The following is a 22,817-nucleotide window of genomic DNA, read 5'->3' as shown; positions in this document are numbered from 1 at the left end:
AGTTAGTAAAGTGTTTGTGAGTGTTTGCTGAAGACCATTAAAAAAAAATCATGGCATTAAAAGCTAAACTTGATGGTTCAGTTGACCTAGCCTACATAAAACATTTGGATATGTTTTCCTTTTCATGTTTAATTCTGCTACCCATAAATCAATAAAAGGGTCAACACTCTACAAACATTCTATCTCACCTCATGTGTTTTCCAAAAGAAGTTTGTAGGGAGTCTCTGAACTCAACCATACTCTGCACATGTTTTATGAACATGCCCCTCCCACCTATCATGCATAACCCCATTACTGCCCCCACATGAAATCTGATGAGGTGTTCACCCCAATTACAAGCAGTGCAAGTGAGGAAAGAAGCACTATGTGCTAAGTAGAGATGGTAGAAGACAATAGTAATGCAGAGCAGGGATTTGATTCTTGCATGACTGCTATTTTATGAGGCCACACAGTGAACTGCTTTTCAGCTGCATCACTCCAACTGAACAAATCCAGCCTGAGGTCTCCCCACTCACAAAGCAGTTTCTACTATGCCTTCAACTCTGTCCAATGTTCTTTTTCCAAATTATCTTCCTTCCATTACATTTTTAATATTTACCTATTTTTGCAATTTGACAAGCGGTAGAGAAGCCCGGTGCAGTCAAGTGCACATCATCTTCACTGTTACCACCACATCAACCTTATGGAAAAATTTACTTGGCTTCCAAACAGCTCCCTCCAAGTAGGTCAACAATACCTTACAACTGAGAAATCCCAAAAGCCAGGCTAACCTGTGCTAACAGCTTTTCTCCCATGCCATACTGCAATTGAAGTGATCATAAAAGATGCCTGATTTGGATCCTCCTCATTAAAGGGTAGGTGGTGGTACAGTGGTGAAGCCTGGAAGATTATTCTCACATAAAAATCTCTAACCTTTCCTTTCATGAGCATACAGGCCCCACTGAATCAGATCTGAACTCTATGCTACAATATTTTTCCTACTATAATAAAATGGTAGAAACAAGTTTGAGTTACTTGAAATTCTGTTAAAATTATTAGTATTACTAGAGTATAAAAACACTCAAATGCTAACAGTAAATATAATCTTAAAAAACATATTTCAATAAAATAGAAAAAGAGTACCTCTCACTTCACAGAATCAAAACACTTTTGAACAAAGAGTATGTAGTATGTTTTTAATATGAATCTCATGAAATTTGCAACATCTCAAAATTAATTCAAAGTGATTACATTCAAACTGAATTGGAATCAAATTCTTTCCTGAGGTCTGGAAGTTGTCTAAGATTATAAACAAAAGGAATTGTTTTGGGAAAAAACCCTAAAATCTGTGAGAAATGTTTCCTAAACAAATCCACATTTATGTACTTCACTTGAACAGGACTGTGGGATGGGTTGAAAGGCTCCAGAAAGACAGATACAGTTTGGAGACCAAAGCAGCTGTTAACTCTCAAGAACATATATAGTACACAATCTGCTGTCTATTTTCCCAGCAAGAGGCACTAGCAGGGAAGCAGTGGCCAGATCAATGACCTGGGTGGGCATTGGTAATTGATATTACTGACACTATCCTCTTTACACAACTTTTTCCCCTCTCCTTACGAACACCAACTTAACATGCTCTTATTCACCTTTTCTTTCATCACCTGCTGCTCCAGTGTCTTAACATGCTCTGGTTTTATTTGTATACACCTTCCCTCTGCCACTCAATCCCAGTTTATCCTCTAACATCAGTCACTATTTACATTCCCTCCTGATTTTCAGATTCTTCCTCAAAAATAAGAGAATAAACTGCAATATAAAAATTGGTGGCAAACCAGCTCAGGAAACTAAAATGTTATATTATTTTAACAATTTACCTCACTGAATTTACTATGACCGCTTTATAGCAAGCAAGAAGAAAAAAACCAGGACTGCACAGTGGGCAACAGAGAACTACTCCAGAAGTCAACTATCAGACCAGGTAACTACAACACAAATCCACAACCACTAGTGACCAAACAATTCCATACACCACTTTTTCAGTTCACTTCAGTCACACTTTGAACTTTAAGGAAGGTTTCATGTCATATTTATAGATGCTAGATTTTTTTTCCATTAATGAAACAAGTTTACAACTTCTCAAGGATCCATATGGCAAGCACAATTTGAACATAGCAAAACCTGTATATTTGACGGTGACCAAGATAAAATTCTCAACTTCCTTTAACCTGCCTGTCTCTGAAACTCAAGCAGTGACACCGACCATAGGTTTATTTTCACCAGTTCATCCCCATTCACAAAACCCCACCAACGCTAGATTATGGTATCCGTGCTGAGAAAGTGGATTGCTTTTTTATCTATATGCCACATTTGCTACCAGGACAATTATGCTACCTCAGAGTGAGGTACAATAAACAACAGTCATCCCTACTGGCAGGTAAAAAGCTGGTGATTTGAGCAATCAGTGATACTGATTTAGAAGAGCCAAAAATGTATACGAGATTGTGGAAGTGCTCTCCAGTACCAAGAGCTGGCAGGGGTGTAGAAGACAACATTCCCACAGGAGAAGGTAGGCAAATGGAACTGACAAAGCCTGCATTGGTGCACCACCCTGCATGTGCAAACTGGTATGGAGAGGGTCTCATGCTCACACACATGAACTTTGGTATTCCAGCCTAAGAAAGCTTTCACTAAGGTAACTGGTATTAATATCTTTTAGCAAGATGTTAAAATTCTCGGGGGAAAGAGAAGTTTGATCTCATGTCATGGGATATGATTAATGACCCAGATACAGTTCTCACACGTGTGACTTAATAGTAGGAACTGTACAAACAGAATGAATGTACTATTTTGACAATATTCCCTGAAGACTACTGATGTACCAAAAGTTATCGTTTTACTTGGTAGAAGTATCAGAATGCAACAGTCTTGCTAAATACATATATTCATACACCATATATATATATATCTTATATGTATACATATGCACACATACAGATTATTTTTTATACATACATACATACATACACACACACATACATATGATGCAAGCAGCCAAAAGAAACAGCATATGGACATGCTGGAGCTTTACTTTAGAAAGTAGCCCTTGCTCAAGGGCACCATGATTTTGGTTGCCTTGGTTCCGCAGCCAGGTTGGCATTTAAGGGAACATCTGACAGTAAGAATGCTCTCACTCGACAACTGAGTTAAATCTGCTGTTGAACTTTCATGTGCAGCTTTCACTCTGCACTTGTGTATATGCAGCACCAAAACTAGGCTCTGAGTCGACCCAGTTGCCAAACCAGCCAACAGATTAACCAAATTTCAGACATGAAATCTGTCCATTCCAATGTACTGTCGCTATCCATATTTCAAGTTCCTGGTCTTAGAAAGAAATCCTGGAATTAAATGCTGGAAGCCTGTCAATGGCACATCTCAATGTCAGTGCTGCCTGACTTTATGTATCAGCTCACCTGACCTGGAAACTGCAAAGAAGTACACACATTTCTCAAAGTTTCTGGACCAGCTCAAGCATGGAAAGTAAACACAACATGAGAAATAAATCAAAAAGTGAAAATACTGCACAAAATAGGTAGTCAGTGTGAAAAACACCGCTAGTAAACCTAGTCATAACGTACAGGTCACAAGTTCTTAAGCGACGGCATGGTGACCTCAAAATACCAGTTTGGTTTTACCTTGCACAGGCATTGTATTTCAGTGGAGATCAAAAACCAAACACCGTCCTCTCTCTACTGCCCTGGCCTATCGTACTATATTTGGGTCACTTCTGGAAGAAATGACAATACAAGTGAGTCTCAGTGGCTGATTTTACAAAAGTAGCAAATCTTCCTTCTATCCCAAATCAAAACCTACTTTTAGTGTCAGAAAGGTAGCTTGAAAGAGGTGTTGGAGGAAAAAAAAAAGTGGTGTTTGATTCAACTAATATGTAGAAAACCCAAGGCAATTCTGCCTTTCTTGCCACCCTTGATGGTTTCATATGTCCATACCAGGAAACTGGATTCCTAAGTAAATGGGAAAGCTTTCTACACCTTAGAGGCAACAATGTTTTTTCCATTCAAAAGAATAAGCGATTTGCCTAATGCTCCTCATTTTACCAGATATACCTCAGTTTCCTTTCTGGAGCACAAAACACATACTAGAGAATAGGTGACTGACTTAACAACACACTGTGAGATATCCTATGCAAGTTAGAAAAAAATAAAAGAATTGAGAAAAATACCAAACTGTTCCATAGCAAAGTCTACAGTCACTGTTCTGAAAAAAAAATTAGATCCAGTTTACCTGGAGAAGCTGCTAAAGAAGTGGTTAAAAAAAAATTGAAACAGAGAGCTGCTACTAGTCTTTTCATAAGCTCCTTTCCCATATTACATTCAGACTTGTAAGACCTTTGCAACTATGAAAAACTATTCCTACCTACCTACTCCACACTGTTTAAGAGAGTAACATCATTTTTTACTTTCTAACAATTATGCTGCTGCAATAGAGAAAGCCCTTTGTTTTCACTCAATTTCTACCATTTTAGGTTCTCTTTCCTACTAATTAACTTAAGTGCATTTGCCTCTACCATTTCTGGCATGCAGCAACACGACACTGGCATGATTCTTGACATTTCAACTGTTTCTCACAGACCTGCATTAAAATCAATGAGTTTTGTCAACTTCATCTATTCCCTAATTAACAAGGGTACATCCAGCAGCTCAGGCAGCAATGCCTTCTGTTTGTGTACTCAGGAAGATGACTTTGCATCAATTTACACATTGCTTTAAACAGGAGTTTATCTTTACAGCTAGATCATTACTATGAACTTAACTCCCATAGCACCATTTTAGTGTCCTTCAGGGCTTAGTAACAAGTTACGCAACTCAGAACTGTAAAATTTTCGTTTATCCAACAAGGATGAGTCTTGATTATAAAAATCAGATAAAATTTGCACAAAAATGCAAATTGCATGCTTAAAAGTTTCCTCCATAATAGAAAGGAAAGCCTTCATACTTAAATTTACATTAGAAGAGAACTACTCCACAGGATACAACCTCAGGTTCATAGTCTCATTGTAGATGTGTTTAAACTATGCTCCCCCTCATTCTTAACTTTATTAATTCTAAGTCTGCACTTCTTCCATTCATTTGTGTTTGCAGAAAAACACTTAAATCATGGACAATTACTCGACATTTTGAAGATATTTTGAGATACTTGGCTTCCACATCACAAAGGTTTATTACTTCACACGGCATTTAAAAACAAAGCAATTCCTTGTTCTCCATCTACTATTCTGAGCCATGATTTGTGAATGGATTACATTTGCGGGTGGGGGGGAGAGAAGTGGGGGGGGGGGGGGAAGCCAACTAGAAAAGAGGAAGTTGCGCTTTTGAAAGTATCAAAGTGGAGTGCATGCTTTGCAGAGAATGCAATTCCAGCAACAATTCTAGATGAAATTTAACACAGAATATCTAGCGTGCACTTCAAAACGAAGCATCACCTCCCGTCATGCAATTAACATAAAGACATAAAATTTTACGTTAAAATCTGGCAATTCACTATTCTAAAGTCATCTGCTACTCACCCTACTTAAAGTTCTAAAAACCTCACGGATTCCCAGGATGAAGTAACCAGTAGCATAAAAATTCATTGTCACGTTTTTGCATCACAACAACCCTGCCCCACAAGTCATGTCATCTTTCACTTCGCCTTGCTGCAAGGAACGAGTGCAGCATTTCTTGATCTCATGCATAAAATGGTTTCGGTCCCCTCCAAGAGGGAAAAAGAACAGACGGCTTCTAGAGGAGGGAAAGCGATCTTTGGAAAAATCAAGATGTGTGGGAAACAGAAAAGTCCTTGGGCTTAGAAACGCAGCTTCGAAACACCTGGCAGTAAATCAATGTCACCCATTTCGCCGTAATCCCTCAAGTCACTTTTATGAAGATTACTTCCTGCAGTGCATTCCTCACTCTGCTCCCTCCCCGGCCGACAAGGACTCTAGTAAAGACCACTTCGGGAAGCCGCACCGCACTCACGGGACCGGCGCCGAGACAGCGGGACCCGGGGCGCGGGTCACGCCTGGCACAACTGTTTCGCTACCAGCCCCTGACTCCCGATTCCCTGCCAGCGCCACAACTTTCTTTTCCGTGCCCCTCGGAGAGTCCTGCCGCAACTCCAAGGGATGCGGGGAACTGCCGCCGCCCCGATCCCGAGGTCTCCACCGCAGGGGACACCCCAGCGCCCGGCACCGCCGCTCGCTCCCGGCGCTTCCCTTCTCCCGCGCCGCGGTGGCTACCCCTCACGCTTCCTCCGACCTGCCACAGCGTGTCCCGTCCGCACCGCCTCCATCTCCCTCTCCTTGCCTCCCTCCTCGGCTCCCGGAGCGGCCGCGGCTGCCGGCTCACTCCGGGGAACAGGCAGGGGCGCAACTTCGTGGCGGAGCGGGGGGCGGGCTGCGGGGCCCTCCCGCCGTCCCCGCGGCCACAGCGGAGGGAACCCGCGGCTCTCCCCCGCCGCGCCGTGCTTTCCCGCCTCCCCGTCCCGCCCGGCGGCGGCGGCGACTGACCAGGGGTCGAACTCGTGGATGATGCTCTCGAAGCGGATGACGGCGAAGAGCCGGGAGCTGAACCCAGCCAGCCAGGCCAGGAAGAGGATGGTGAAGGAGAGCAGGGACTGCCAGCCCGCCGGCTGCGATAGGCCCCCCGACAGGCCGCCGCCCGCCCCGGCGCGGCTGTGGAGCGGCGCCGCGGAGTTGGCGGCGGGTCTGTGCTTGTGGTCGGGGGCCGAGTGCTCCGCCATGTTGTACCCGGGGCTCCCTCGCAGCCTCTCCCTCCGCCCGGCGCGTGCGGGGAGGAGGAGGCGGAGGAGGGGAGGAGAGGAGGGAGGAAGGGCAGGGGGTGGGAGGCTCGGCAAGGGGCGGGGCGGAGCCCGCCCGTTCTTGCTCGGCGCTCCTCGCTGACTCCCCGCCGCCTCCTGGCGCACCCGAGCTCTGCCGCTGCCTCCTCCTCCCACCACCGCCGTCACCGACCCACGGGGCCGGGGGGGACACGGCGCGGCGCGCGCGAGCCCGGGAGGCGGGGCCATCCCCAGGAACGGGGCTGGGCCAAGGAGCCGGAGGGGCGGGGCTCGAGACGGCCCGGGGAGCCCGCGCGACTGCGAGGACAGCGCCGGAGTGGGGAGGGGGGCTCTGCCAGGAGGGGCTGCGGACCGGATCTAGGCGGGAGAGAAAGAGGCGGATCGTGTCTCCCGTCCTCCCTCCCTCCCGAGCGGGCCGTTTGACATTGCCGCCCCTCCGGAGCGGGAGGAGCTACCGGAGGAGGGCGGGACTCCCAGGAGAAGGCGAAGGGGCGGGACCGATCCCCTCCGGTAGCGCCCTCCTAACAGGAACTCTAGTGACGGCCTGTCACGGAGCGACAGGTATTTAAAAGGGGCGGGTCATCCCCGAACAGCCAATCGGAGCTGCACGGCCCCGCGCGCAGCGAAACGTCGAGCCCGGTCCCAGCCGTTGGGGCAGTTGACTGGCAGCAGTGTGGCCCAATCAGAGGGCGGAGTGCGAGTCAGGTGGGCGCCCCCGGAGCCATGCCAGGGCGCTGCGGCGCGTGTGGGCCGGGGGGTGGTGCCGCTCCCGGCGTGCTCTGGGGCGGTGCGGAGTGTAGCATGCTGGGAGCTGTAGTCCGCAGTGCGGGGGTGTGGCGAGTCCCTGAGCGTGTGAACTGTATCTGCGTTTGATAGGAATGTTTATTTGTCTCGCTGCGTTGGCTGGCGCTGAGGGTTTTGGGAGAGATTCGTCCTCACGCACTTGAGAGGAGTAGCCTAGGAAAAAGGGTCAGGGAGAGCCCTGTGTGTGCCACTTGCTTTAGCTGGGAGCACTTTTACAGAAACCATCAGTGCCTCAGTTGGTTTGGAAGAGACCTTCGAGGTCATCGAGTCCAACCTATGTCCGGACACCACCATGTCAACTCGACCATGGCACTGAGAGCCAGATCCAATCTTTCCTTAAACACCTCCAGGGATGATGATTCTACCACCTCGGTGCAGTGACCATCAAATGGACTCCTTGGCTTTTTGGGGGGGTGGGATTGTTTGGGGTTTTATTAATTGTCTTTTAGGAGTTTTTCCATTGAAATGCTATTTGGGAGCCTTGTAACTTCCTCAAGTATTTTGCAAAATCTGTGGCTATAAGGAGAAGGTGAAGAAAACGGAATGCTTCCAAGATTGCACAGTTAATGGCGTTTGAGGCCATGCTGGTCTTTTTTCTACCCTGAGGTGGCAGGGGACAGCCTGCTGTTAGAAAAAGTATGATACCAAACACAGCCAGAATAAAAGAGTTCATGGCTCTTTGCAATGATCACGTGGACAATGTGTTTTGTGGCTTTTATGAAGGACTTCAGTTTTGGAATTAAATAGTTTAGTGTTTGTTGTCTGAGGTCTGGGCATTCCCTTTGATGAATAAATGTGGCTCTTGCAAGGTATTGAAGACTTGCAGTTCAATTCCACTAGTATGAACAGGGACTATATTGTGCCTTAGTTGACTAATACAATCCTAATTAGTCCTTGCCGTTGTCTCTTGTTTTATTTTGTTTGGCCAAGGAAGAAAACAGTATGTTTCTTTTTATGCACAGTGAAAACCTTTCTATTATAGAATCATACAATGGTTTGGGTTGGAAGGGACCTTACTTCCAACCTCCCTTCTATGAGCAGAAGCATCTTCCACTACACCAGGTTACTCAAAGCCCCATCCAGCCTGGCCTTGAAGACTTCCAGGGATGGGGCATGCACATCTTCTCTGGGCTACCTGTTCTAGTGGCTCACCACTGTCACAGTAAAGAATTTATTCCTAACATCCATTCTAGACTTACTTCCTCTCAGTTTAAAGCAATTCCCCCTTGTCCTGTCACTACCTGCCCTTGTAAAAAGTCTGTCTCCAGCTCTCTTCTAAGGCCCGTTTAGGTACAGGAAGGTGCTCTGAGGTCTCCCTGGAGGCCTCCCTCTCCTCTCCTCCAGGCAGAAAACTCTCAACTCTCTCAGCCTGTCTCCATAGGAGAGGTGTTCCAGCCCTCTGATTATTTCTGTGGGCCTCCTCTGGACTTATTCCAAGAGGTCCAGCACTGCTGGCTGGATACCCCAGAGCTGGATACAGCCCTCCAATGAAGTTGTTCCTTTAGTGGAAAGCCCTGTTCAACAACCCTTAGAGAATGTAACTATTTTTCCTCAATCCCTGCGTTAGCCAAGGGGTGTGACTTGGTCAGTGTATTTGAAAGCAGAGTAACTGTATTGTCAGGTGTGTATATATATGTTTTGATCTGAGCACTTTGATAGGCTGTTGCTCCTAAATGATTCCTTTTTACGCAGCCACAGAATGATGCTTAGGAAAACTTCTGGAAAATTTTGAGGTTCAGTTTTGCTGAATCTGGCTTTTAAAACTCTAAATTTTTGTTAGGTAAGGAATTTTTGTTTGTGTTGGTTGTCGTTTGTTTGTTGTTGCTTTTTAAAATACTGTATTTTTTTCTTATTCTTGTTTAAATAGGCCAATAATATGTTCAAGACAGGCTACATTAGACATTTGCCCCTTTTCTAGTGTTGTCAGTGAGGCTTTTTTAATGAGCTGACCGACTGGCATTTCAAGTGAAGGATTTTTTTTTTAATTGGCTCATGAACACAGAGCAAACGCAAGCAGAAATTTGCAACTATCAAGTGTTTTCTAAAAGGTACTGGCTGATTTTACAACAGGCTCAGTCCTGGTCTACTTCTCTGAATTTCTATTCTCTGGCATCCTGTTTTTGGTAACAGCAGTTCAGGCTTAATGATGCAGCAGAGGAGCTGTTTCAAATGGCAGTGTTGTACGCTGAGAGAATACCTTTGTGTTTTCGTTCCTTCCTGACAATTTTTTTTAGATGTTAAGGAGCCAAAAAGGACCGATGATTCATATTAGCTGTGAAAAAAGATGTGTATATCAGAGCTTCTTTCAATGTATAATTTACTACCAATGTTAACTTTCCTTGATTTGGAATCTGATTTATTTAAAAACTATTGCAGATCATGGTGTGGATAAGGTTATATGGTGTTTGTTTTAAATTTCAGTGCTATAACTTTTACTTGCAACAAGGAGGTTATATCATTCTGACTGTACTGTCAGAGTTAGATCGAACAATTTTTTGAGCACAGACAAGCCCAGACAATGTGATTTATTTGAATGCTGACTAATGGTAAAGTGTTTCTTTGTCACTGGTAACAAATTATATTGTTGCCTATTCATTTTCAAACTGTTCAAAAGGCTGTACTCTTGAATATCTCAGAGCTCGGACAATGAAATTTAGTGGCAGCAAAAGCACAGTTCTAGTAAAAGCTGTTATTAACGTTTCTGTAAATATATTGTTTGAATTGAAATAAGGCTTAATAGTCTTATGACAAAATCAATCAAACAAATACACATATGGAAATTACCTGTAGGTAGATGGAAGGATTGAGTGGGTTTGGTACTATAATGCTATGATAGTGGAGTCATGGAAATGGAAAGTACATTTCTGTAGAGGAAATGCAAAATATGCCTACTGGAAACTGCATTCAGCCCACACTAATAGCTTGATAGGAAAGGACATTTGCCATTTCTCTCTTTTTATCTTATTTTATTTTTACTTCCACTATTATGCCCTCCCCCCCACCCTTTCCAATCCTCTTGTGTTCTTTGATTTGTTTCAAGGTAATTTGATTTGATTTGTTGCACCATGTGTGGTGGTGCATTCTTTGAACACAAAGCCCCACAAAAATGTCCACATTAGTGACTGAGGAGTTGATTTTGCATAGTGACTATGAACCATTTTGTGTACAGAAAATCAGTTTCCTATTCTGAGTGTGTAAAATAATTGCCAAAAGAAAAAAGTCTTTCATTTCCAAGCTTCCTTATGTAGAGTTCATATTATGGTTGTGCAAACTAGAAAATCTTGAAGGTTGTGGAGCTGCATATAGGAAAATGTCAAATGAGAGCTCTTCATTCCTCAACAGAGCTACCATGTGTCAGTACAGCTGAAAGAACGGCAGCAAAATTCCTGCAGAATAAACTGCGCCTGGACACATCCAGGAAATCAATTATTAATCAGAAGTACAGGCTCATGGTTCATATTTCTCATCAAACTTCATTAGCAACAATTCAGCAGTGTTCAATAACAGGAGGAGACACCTTAGTTTAGAAAACCATTTGAAGAGCAGCTCAGGTTTAAAGGGAGTAAACAAAGTCTCTTAAACAGTCTTTCCATCTTTGTGCTCCTGCAGCTGAACAAGTTGTTAAGCTAGATATTAAGATATTTTGAGGATGGCTTTAGAAATTAATGATACAATACCTCCTTGAAATGAAGAATATTAAAATAGCACAGTTAAGCATAATTTGATGTGGTGGAGGATACTTGGTTTCAGTTATGTGCTCAGATGGTCATAGTTTAAAAATGTTAAAATGAGAGAAAACTCAACCCTATTGCCTGAAATTACAGTAATTTCACGATTATAAGCCGCACCATTTTGACTAAAATTTTGGTCTGAACCCAAAGTGCGGCTTATAATCAGGTGCGGCTTATATATGGACAAAGAAGGAAAAGTTGCTGTTTTGGTTTGGAGGACAAGTGTCTGCTGAGAAAGGCAGGAGCTTCTCTTTGAAATGGAGAATGTAAACCCCCTCCCTCCAAATTATTATAATTTTGACATCAAGAGGCTCTCAGGCAAAGATATGGGAATTAGGAATAATAGTTCTTTTCTAGGGAAATTAAAATAGAAATACAGTACTACAAAGAAACAAACTCCAAACCCTGACAAAGTCAGAGTACAACCTGACACCCCGTCAGGCAGGGTGTTGGTAGCAGTCCCATTAAATGGTGGCTGCATCCTCCTGCAATGACAGATGTGATTCAGTTGGAGTAGTGCTCCTGTAGAAGGTGCAGTTTCCCTCTGGAAGTCCAGTGGTGATGTGCAGAAATCCGGTTTTCCTCTGGAGTCCAGTGGAGAAAGGGGCTCCCTTAGTGTCCCAAAACCTCTGTTTTTATCTTGGTAAGAAATGTTGGGCTCTTCCCCCTGGCTGGAGCAACTTCCAACGGGATGCAGTAATTTTATCAGTCACACAGTGGGACTCAATGGGCCATTAGCAGAAAATGACTCCCTGGAGGAAGGATGGGTTGTGGAAAGATAAAGAACAATGCCCCACCTGGCTTCAATGGATGGCCCATTAGCAGAATATCTGCCATTGAGATAAGGATCACTGCCCCCACCCTCAACAGATGGTGATAGAATAGATACCTTTTATCACACTCTGTATTGTAACTCAAGACAGTTGCTGACACCTGGAAGTGCGGCTTATAATCAGGTGCGGCTTATAATTGTGAAATCTTTGGGAACCTGAAGTTTAATACGCTTAAAAAATCACTCTTGGTCTCTATATAGACACAAATGGCATGAGTTTACTCTAATCGTAAAATGGGTTTAATTCAGCAGCTGCAGCCCTTTGTGGATATATGTAAATCACTTAAGCAGTGATACAAGATGGTCTGTAAAGAGTTTTGCACCTGTGTAACTATAATGAGGTTTGTAATTGATTTGAGTAGAAATTGCACAACTGTGTTTAGACAAGGCCTTCATCTGGTATTTAATTCAATAACAGGAGGAACTCAAACCTTACAGCATTTTATTGCTAATTCTTCCTCTCACTTTCCAATAGTTTAAATGTGTTGATGTTCTCCTCTCCTTCTTCTGTCTTAATTATCCTGCTTAACTTACCTTTCCCATGGCCTGTACAGTGGTAAAAATCTCTGAAGTCTGCATGCGCAGACCTACTTTTTACTCTTGCTAGCCAAGCCCTGACATAATCATCTACCACCATAACCTTTTGCATCAGACTGACTTCCTGTGAAGAAATGGGTCCTTTCCATCTGCTGGGTTAGTGCCAGCCCTGCTAAGTCTTCATCCCTTGTTAAAAAAACTGAGGGAGAAGCACACACTTGGCCTTTCTTTAAATAAATAAATAAATAAAAGCCATACTCAGTGTTCTACATGTATATTTTCTAACCCACATACATAAGTACTGTGCACCATTTAAAACCTATGGACCTCTGAAGTACCTATCTTAAAACATGTTTTGTCATCTGTAGTGTGTTTGCAAGCACCTTAACCAGAATTTGGTTGTTTTTGGAAAATGCTGCACTCAAGTGTTTTTGCAAAACTTTCATTTTATTTCTTCTGGTAAGAAGGAAAGTTCAGCCTTTTTAGAAAGGCCATTTTCTTCAGGGACATCACTAAATGAAGCATCTGAAGTGTGATGTTTAACATGTGAATGCTAGGTACCTAGATGTTGTAGGTAGTGGGTCTTATTAAAATGTTTTGTTGGAACAGCAAAGCTGCTCAGGGAACCAGCTGGAGGGTAAAGCCAACCTCTGGGGAGTGGAATGAAAGCTATATGCAGTTTATGTATATGAGATCTCTCACTGCGTAGTCGCAATTAAGGTGAATTTTGTCGAAGTGAAAGGGGAGAGCAGAGTACAGGAAAGAGGCATTCTGCTGTTGCTGTAACACCAGCTGCTGTTACAGCATCAGGCTAAGATGTGTGGAAACAGCAAAGAACAGAGGGGCGAAGAGGAAAAAAACTATTTTTAAGTTGTTTAACACCTGTTGAAATCAGTAGGAGATTTTTCTTGGTAGCTTGTTGATCATCCTTGAGTTGAATTTTTCTTCATTGCCTCCCTTGCCAGAACATTCCACATAGTTTCTGGTAGCAACTGAATGCAGGGCAAGGGGGAGAAGATTTTATTTGCACATTGTCTGTAAACTGTTCCCATCATTCATGAAAGCTTAGCTGTTCTGATTTTAGTTTGGCTGATAAATTTGAGCCTTCTCAAAATTCTTCTGCAGTATCAAAGAATACTTCAATGCATTAACTAATTCAGTAGGTAAAAAAAAAAAAAGAAAATAATGTAATAAAATATCAGCAAAGAATTCCCCATGCCTAGAAATTTCACTGTAAGTATTGTGCAGTATCTTTCCATAATTGAGTTTGTAGTCTTAATGTGCACAGCCTTGAGGAAAGAGAATTTTACAAAAGATTGTTTCTAGTGCTTTTCTCTTGGTAGCAATTCAGACTAATTGCCTCTTTGCTGTTTTCTAGACTACTTGTAGGTATTTTTCTGGTCAACTACTGCATTAATAACTGCATTAGAATTGCAAAAGAATTTAAGTCACATTCTTGTGGAAAAAACTCTGCCAAAATGCACTATGCAATACAAACCAGGAGCTTATGTGTACTTTGGGATAGTGTAATTTCAAACCATCCTGGCTTGTAGATCCGAAGGGAGGACTCCATCATTGTCACAAAGAGAACTCAGCAATGACTGCTTTGACTTTATATGCCTTGAATTTCTTTCACTTCTGCAGTGGCATCGGATGATTCAAGGCTTCAGAAAAACTGATGTATTGAGGTAAAGTTACTTTGAGGTTTTTACTGCCTTCTGTCAACATATCTGTCCACATATCTGTCTCTCTGTCCACATATGAACTGAGACACCACGTTCTGTGATCTATAATCTGCAGTCTTCAGTTCAGGTCTTCAGGTCCCCAGCAATCTCTTTTTGCAAATGACTCTAGTGCTTGAATCCCAGATTTATTGTTATCTAGTTGAATTTCTGGGTTGTTGTATTTTTTTTTCTTTTTGTTTGGTTTGGTTTTGTTTTTTTTCCTTCCTTATCATGTGTGTTGTGAAACAATGAATCTTAATGTTTAAAATCCTGTCCTGGGGAAACTGACCCACAGTACAGTAGTTTCACAACTATAAGGCGCACCCTTATGACTAAAATTTTTCCCTAAACACGGAATTGCGCCTCATAGTCCGGTGCGCCTTATCTGATCTACAAAGTTGCGAAATTTGCCACCCCGGAAGTGAGAGCCGCGAGGGGGATCGGCGTTGCGGGAGCGCCGAGTAGCCATGGTGGGGCAGCCGCGAGCAGCCCCAGGCACGGGGAGCAGCGCGGGCAGGAAGGCGGGGGGCAGCCCCAGGCTGCCCTAAGCACAGGGAGCAACACGGGCTGGAAGGCGGGGGGCGGCCCCAGGCCGCCCTAGGTACAGGGAGCAGCGCGGGCTGGAAGGCGGGGGGCGACCCCAGGCTGCCCTAGGCACAGGGAGCAGCGCGGGCTGGAAGGCGGGGGGCAGCCCTGGGTGCCCCAGGCACCGGGAGCAGTGCAGGCAGGGAGGCGTTACTACTTTGTTACTTTGTTGTGCATGGCGGCCTGAGCGAGGGACCACAGCCCGATAGGGGCCAACGGGACTGCAGTGCTGGGGGCAGCGGCGCCACAGCTGATAGGGGCAGGCGCGGCCAGCGGGGCTGCGGTGCTGGAGGCAGCGGGGCCACAGCCCGATAGGGGCCAATGGGACTGCAGTGCTGGGGGCAGCGGCGCCACAGCTGATAGGGGCAGGTGCGGCCAGCGGGGCTGCGGTGCTGGAGGCAGCGGGGCCACAGCCCGATAGGGGCCGACGGGGCTGCAGTGCGCCGAGCCGAGCAAGGAATGGGAGGCAGGGCTGCTCCGCGGAGCCGCGAGGGGGAACAGAATGGTGCCACAATGGAACCGCGAGGCGGAACGGCACAGCAGCGGAGCCGATCTGAGCGAGAGACAGGCGGCAGGGCAGCGGCAGCGCCGAGCTGAAGCAAGGGACGGGCGACATGGTGGCCGCGCCGCCAAGATGGGCGGCACGTCAGGAGCGCCAAGCTGAGCGAGGGACGGGCAGCATGGTGGCTGCGCCACCGAGCCGAGCGAGACATGGGCGGCACGGCAGGAGCACCAAGCCAAGCGAGGGACGGGCAGCATGACGGCGGCGCCGCCGAGCCGAGTGAGGGACGGGCGGCAGGGTGACCGTGCCACCGAACCGAGCAAGGGACAGGCGGCACAAGCAGGAGCACCAAGCCAAGCGAGCGACGGGCGGCAGGGCGACCGCGCCACCGAGCCGAGCAAGGGGACAGGTGGCATGGTGGTGGCGCCGAGCCCAGTGAGGGACAGACGGCATGGCAGGAGCACCGAGCCGAGCGAGGGAACGACGTGGCAGCTTCGCGGAGCCATGAGGGGGAACAGCACCACAGCAGAACAGAGCCGCAAGGGGGAGGCGGCCCCGCGGCTGCGCCGAGCCGCGCCAGCCAGCACTGGGGGCGGGCGGGAGTACCAGGGCCCACTGCACAGGGAGGGCGCCTGGGGCTGCCTTTGAAAGCCTATACCGATCTGTGAAAAATGTTTCCAAATTGAGCCCCTGCCAGTAAACTCCACAATCGCGGGTTTTCGTTACTAATTTGTTACTTTGTTGCGCGCGGCACAATCTTCGCGGCAAAAAAAAAGTGCGCCTTATAGTCCGGTGCGCCTTATGGTCGTGAAATTACTGTAATTAATCTAATCCTTACTGCTAAACTCTCTTCTTATGCCTTCCTCTCTTGAATATTTGTTCCACTTTATGTATAATCTTAAATGTTGTAATCCCTATTGATACTCTATGCCATTTCCTGATGCATCCCCCCAGTTTATTACTGGTACATGCTTCCAGACATAAAAATCATAGTATTTAAAATTATTTTCTTTAGAATTAATTTCTAATTAATAAAGGAAAACGGCCACATCCATTTGATGCAAAAATAAACATCATTTATTTGACTATAGCAGAAGTACTGATGCAAAAGCAGGACCAGAGGACAAAGCAGCCAAGCCACTGTTCAAGGCAGGGTGCATTGGGCAGGTTATTCAAGCATTTCATTCTCCTTCTTTGATGTGGCAATCAGCAAGTAATTACAACCTTAACATAACAAGCCATGTCATAACTATTAAAAACCTCTTTGTTGTCTCCTGGTGTGAATTCTGTCCTCTAACATTTTTTCCTAGTTTTTTCTTTTGTGCTCTCTATACTTCTGCATTTAGAGACACTTGGGAGGGAGGAGAGGTTGCATGGAGTTTTCTTAAACACAAAGATCCAAAATTGCCTTATAAATGCTGGTTTAATAACTCTGCTGCTCTAATACACCCATACAGGCTCCCTGGCCTCTTCCTTCTCCCACCTTGTTTGATACTGTGCTTTATTTTATATTCAAGTGTTGCTTGAGATCATCCAGAATTGCTAAGACAGGTGTAATAACCCTAATCTCAATATTTGTCCTTTCTGAGCTAGAGCAGATGCACTTTGGTTTTGTATGAAGGACTACAGTCAGTATTGCTTTGACTTCTTTGTTCAATGGACTTTGTGCCAAATTATTGACCTTCAAAATTGTGTGAGAGACTGGACAAATCTTTCAGCTCTTCCCTATACATTCTATATGCCTCAAGTGTGGACCTGTATATACAGTATTCAAGATTCAACCTGAGATCCTTTCCAGTCCCACCCAGTAACCTACTGTGTCACACAGGCACTGTTAAGAGGGAGTAGAGGTAGAAGCACAGCACCAGCATCCAAACTGTATGGCAGCTTCCATGCTTGATCTCATCCTCTGTCATCTAACAGAAATATCTAACAAAATAACATAAAGACCTTATCAACTTTAACTTGACAGTTTCAGTCTTTCAAGTGCATGGTATAAAGTTAGTGTTTCATGGGCTGCAGGGATATCTGTCATGGAGCACTTCTCCTCCTTCTCCTTGGAACTTGGTGTTCCTTCTGTTGTTTCTAATTATTTTCTAACTCTTTCTCATCCTCTCTCTAGCTGAGGTCTTCTTGTATTTATTGGATATGTTTCAGCTTGGCTGTTGGGCTCAGCCTTGACCTGCAGCAGATCCACTGTAAAGCTTCCTGGAACGTAAGTGTTTGGCACAGGGCAGTCCCTGACCTCTTCCCACAGGTTTCCAAGTCCACACAGGCAAACTGGATAGGGAATGTGACCAAGCTATATGCATCATGGTATCTTTTTGCTGTTTACCAGGATGTTTTTACTTTACTCAAATGTCTTTTTGTTACATACTGTTCTGTTTATACAATGTTATGTATTGAATATTATGTTTGGAGACTGTATGTACAGTAATTTCATGACCATAAGGCGCAACGGACTATAAGGCACACTTTTTTTTGCAGTGAGGATCCACTGCCGGCTCCCCCCACACGGCTGACGGCCGCGGCCCGGCCTGCCCCTATTGGCTGTGGCCCTGCTGGCCCCGGAGCCGCGGCCCTGCCTGCACCTGCCAACTGTGGCACCGCAGCCCCACCTGCCCCTATCGGCTGTGGCCCTGCTGGCCATGGCACCGCGGCCCTGCCTACCTGTGCTGGCCGCAGCCCTGCTGGCCCCGCCTGCCCCTATCAACTGCGGTCCACAGCCCCGCCGGCCCCGGAGCTGCGGCTCCGCCTACCTGTGCTGGCTGCAGCCCTGCCAACCTCAGCGCCACGGCCCTGCCTGCACCTGCCAGCTGTGGCAACGCAACCCCGCCTGCCCGTGCTGGCTGCAGCCCCGCTGGCCTTGCCTGCCTGTGCCGGCCATGGCCCCGCTTGCTGTGCCTGCCCCTATCAGCCACGGCCAGCTGGCCCTACCTGCCCTGCTGCCCCCAGCACCGCGGCCCCGCCTGCCCCTCTCAGCTATGGCCCCGCCGGCCTCGGCACCACGGCCCCACGGGGCTGCCCTCGGCTCGGGCCACCCGCGGCTCGGGTCTGCCCTCGGCTCGGGGCTGCCCTCAGCTCGGGACCACCCTTGGCTCGGGGCGGCGTGGGGCCGCCTGCTCCCTCCCTCCCCATGCGTCTTCTGCTGGCCGGGGCCTGCCCGGTCCCGCCCCCCCTCGTAGCTCGGCTCACGACTCACACTTCTGGATTGGCAAATTTTGGAACTTTGTACATTATGTAAGCCGCACCGGACTATAAGGCGCACTTCCGAGTTCGGACCAAAATTTTAGTCAAAAGGGTGCGCCTTATAGTCGTGAAATTACTGTGTTTATGTAGTCATACAACTTTTGGGAAGATCATATTTCTTAATATTGAGAATAAATTCCAGAATTTCTGTGGTAATGGGCCTCTTTTCTAGAGAAAATACCCCATTGTCTTACAAGGTTCTTTAATTTGCTGAATTGGTTCTACTTACATCTCCTTCATGTGACTTCCACCTGAAGCAGAGATGCACTTTATGATTTTTATTGCAGGCAGATGGTAAGATTTGTGCAGAGATCCTAGACAATTTTTATTGGACTGTTAATTACTAGCATTTGAATTATTAGTATAGAATTATGCTAATATTTTGTTATTTCTGCAACAGTTACCCTTCTTCTGGAGAGAAATCTGACTTGTATTTGTGACTGTCTTGTTTTCTTTAACTCACTGTGGTAAGGTTCAACAAAGGGAAGACTTTCAAAAGCAGTAGAGTAATTCTGTCAGGCTTAGAAAAAAATGCAGTGTCATTTCACTGCAGGCCCACCACCCTACTGTGACCTATAGCTTAATGTGCACTGTCCTAACCTGGACTGTCAAGTATAAGTTGTATATGGTTTCCTCTAATGGGATAGGAGAAAATTTTTATGAATACAGCCAGCACTGATTTGCACAGCTAGAGACTAGAAAAGCTGTGAATATTAAGTACAAAGACTGTCCATCTTTTACTTAATTCTCTATTTTAGTTGAGAATGATATATGCCTCTGAAAATCAACCAGTTCCTCCAGAGTATTATAAGCCCTGTCTGTCAGCTTATATATAATACAATTATAATGCAATATCTGCATACAATACATTTTTGGTTTGGAGTCCTATAGAGACTCCTAAAAATTCAGAAATGCAAGGTCAAATCCTGAGCACTTTTAGGCAGACAAACGTGACTCATAAATTTGTGATTGTAAAAAGTTTTCTCTCTCTGTTATATATTAGAACAATCTAAAGAATGACAGATCCTCAGTAGGATGAAAAAATGAAGTATCAATATTTTAGTTACTCTGCCTCCATATGGTGTTATTATCCTTTTACTCATACACCCAACATTGTGGCACCTAGTTTCTTGAAAAGGAAGCAGAAGCAATCAACTTCCTAAGTACTAGTGCAAGGTAGGTCTGTGAGCAATGCATATGCTGAAGGATGAGAGATATAATCATGGCTTGTTTCACCCATCCATGCTTGAGAAATTAATACTACTCAATGCAGGTTTTTAATTTAGTAGTTGGACTTTCTTATGCTTGATCTTAAGTTCATTTTGGATGTAGTACTCGTGATTTCTGACCCTCCTGTTTTATTAACTCTTGGGAAGCCACACTTTTGTGTATTGGGAGATTAAGTGTAATCAGATACCATCTCACTAAAGCACTGCTGTGTAAACCACTGAGAAACTGAACATGGAGAGGCTTCATGTTAACAAGGAAAGAATGAATATTTAAATTGGCCAGAATGGTATTATGGCTCTTCTGAGCCACTTAGTACATAGTTACTGGTATTGCCTCTTTGCCTATGCTTATGTTGTCCTTATTTTCAGGCATCAGGATTGGGAAATGCTCTGGAGTTATGAATAATACACTGGTAGCAGAGTTGGGATGGTAAGTGTTCAAAACAAGCTCATCAGTGTGTATATGTCATGAGCAGATAAACACTCTGTTTCTACCCACGTTTCTAGTCAACTCTGAATTTTTTGAAAAATACAGTTTCTGAGGCCTAACTTACCTGTGGCAGAGCCTTTTCCCACTGGAGTAATAGAAACCAGTTCTTTTGGTAACAACTCTGTTTACAGTTTTCATTTTGGTTCAGTGGACTCTTGCAATGACTGCCTACAAGGAATTTTCCAAGCACCCACTCTCAATGACCTTCGATTGATTGGAGAAACTGCTCTTCATTGGAAAACGAAAATTGAAAAGAGCTGAAGACAGTTATTCTGTTGCAATGATTATGCTCCTGGTCTACTGTGAGCAAGAAGCTACCCAACTCACATCTGCTGATGAACAGAATTTACACATAAAGTAAAAGAACTGTAAAGATGTGATAGTGTATTTTGCCTTTTAGAATCTGTTTTAAATGTCTGTCCTGAAACCTAATAAAATCTATGTTTTGTAGGGCTCTGAAGAGCAGTAGTGCAGATTGGCATATGTTTCGATCTGATGGGAGCTGAAATTCTATTCTTAAACCATTAATACTAAATAGACCTAAATTTCCTGCACTTCAGCTATGTTGCAAGAGAATTGGTTGTGATAGCTGAGACAGAAAAGAAAAAAAAAACCAACTGTGATGGTAGTTGTGGAAGATTTTACTTCAGTTTCAGAGAAATGTAAGAAATATTTTTCAACCAAAACTTTTATCCTATGCTTGTGGTGGAGGGAAAAGAAAAATGCCTGTGCCTTAAGGAGCACATATGAAATCATAAACAGCAGGAACATTCTTGGTGCTTAGCTACTTGGTTAATCTAAGAACTTGCCTACAGTAACAGAGTTAAGCATTTCTTGCTGTGAGTTTTCAAATTCTTTTGAAGGTAGAGTTGCTTGGATTCTGGTTGAACTGAATCCATGACAAAAGAACTGGACTATGAGATAGGAAAATTGGTAGATTTTCCTACAAGAGTTTCTGTCACAGTGTGGTGAATTGTTACCAGAGCACACTTATGGTGATGTATCTGTTGGACTTGTGTCTTTTAGGTCATGTCCTTCCTAGATGACAGGAAGGTGCTGCTGCTACTGACTGTTAGTCAGCATCAGAGTGATAGCCTCTTGCAGATGCACTTTGGCTTAGTCATTGGATCAAGAAATCATCTTTCTTACCTGTTTTGGCAGTTTTCTAGGTATATTTTTCAAATACCTTTTTTTCCCTCTAGGATAGTTAACAGATGAACTCCGAAAAAAAAAATTGCTGTGCTTCCTCTAGAGATCAGGTTGTCTTGGGCATTTGTGTTTTGGTTATTTATCAGGGTATAATAAAGAGACAGATGTGAGTATTCTCTCTAGAAATAGATGAGGTGAGGATACCTGCAGATTTTGGGTAATACAGAAAAGTTGCTGGTGAGTTGGGAATATTTTTATAAGATTATTTTAAATAAAATCTATTTTTGCATGTTTCATTTGAAGACCATAATTCTAAAGTTGTTAAAATGTGTAATTCGTAAGTTTAGCACTTAAGCTTGTTTTTCTCTTTAAGCACATGAATAACCTAAATAAAGTGCACAGAATTAATCTTATGCTGAAGTATTTTTTGCTGAATCGTGTCCCTAGAAAATTTGATACATGCAAAGAAAAACATAACTGAATATATGAGCATTGTTCCCAGGTTTGGTAGAAATATTTCTGCTTTCTATATGTACTTCTTATTATAAGTTTCCCTTGAATGCTGTTTGAATATATTTCTGCTGTTCAGCAAACCAGATGCAAGAAACATGCCATAAATATCTTGCCCTTTTCTCCCTCCCCCAAAGTTGCATTTGGCAAGTGTCTCGTGCTATGTATTGATGTTGCTATTTTATAAAGAATGTATAAAATTTTGGACAGTAATAACATGCTTTTGTGCACTTTTCCATAAGCGCAGAGAAAGTGCAAGACCGCTTACTCTCCTACTCCAATCCAATATAAAATTAAACATTGTGCTCAAGAAACTCTATTATCACTCTGGAAATAGGATTAAACCACCCTTGTCTGTAAGAGTTACTCATAATTCATTTAGGAAGAATCACTCCACAGGAATGGATCTCAAATTTTTAGTTTTGGTGACTGGGGTGTATAAGCTCTCAAGAAGGTGCATGGCATATATCCTGAGGGAGGTGAGTTTGTGAGGAACCTAAGGTTACTCGAGGGTCACCACACTGTAATAAAGAGTAGCTGATAGGCATGGGCAGTGCAGAGCCCAGTTATTATTCTTTCTGTCCAATAGGAAACTCTGTATGGTTCCAGGATATGCCCCTTCTATTCCCTGTGGAGAGGAG

At 44.4% G+C, this 22,817-nt stretch overlaps 1 protein-coding gene across 1 annotated transcript in view; it reads right to left on the bottom strand.

Moving 5' to 3' along the window:
* The window catches only part of STT3B (STT3 oligosaccharyltransferase complex catalytic subunit B), a 53,583-nt gene extending 46,623 nt beyond the window's left edge, over positions 1-6,960 (bottom strand). Inside the window, exon 1 of the mRNA XM_033077796.1 lies at positions 6,545-6,960. Coding sequence (XP_032933687.1) covers positions 6,545-6,777 — 233 coding nt within the window. The 5' untranslated portion in view covers positions 6,778-6,960. The remainder of the gene's footprint in view (positions 1-6,544) is intronic.
* Between the last annotated feature and the right edge of the window lie 15,857 nt (positions 6,961-22,817).

This window comes from Catharus ustulatus, chromosome 1, assembly GCF_009819885.2.
Source record: "Catharus ustulatus isolate bCatUst1 chromosome 1, bCatUst1.pri.v2, whole genome shotgun sequence".
Lineage (NCBI taxonomy): Eukaryota > Metazoa > Chordata > Aves > Passeriformes > Turdidae > Catharus > Catharus ustulatus.
This window is presented reverse-complemented; position numbering and strand designations above follow the sequence as displayed.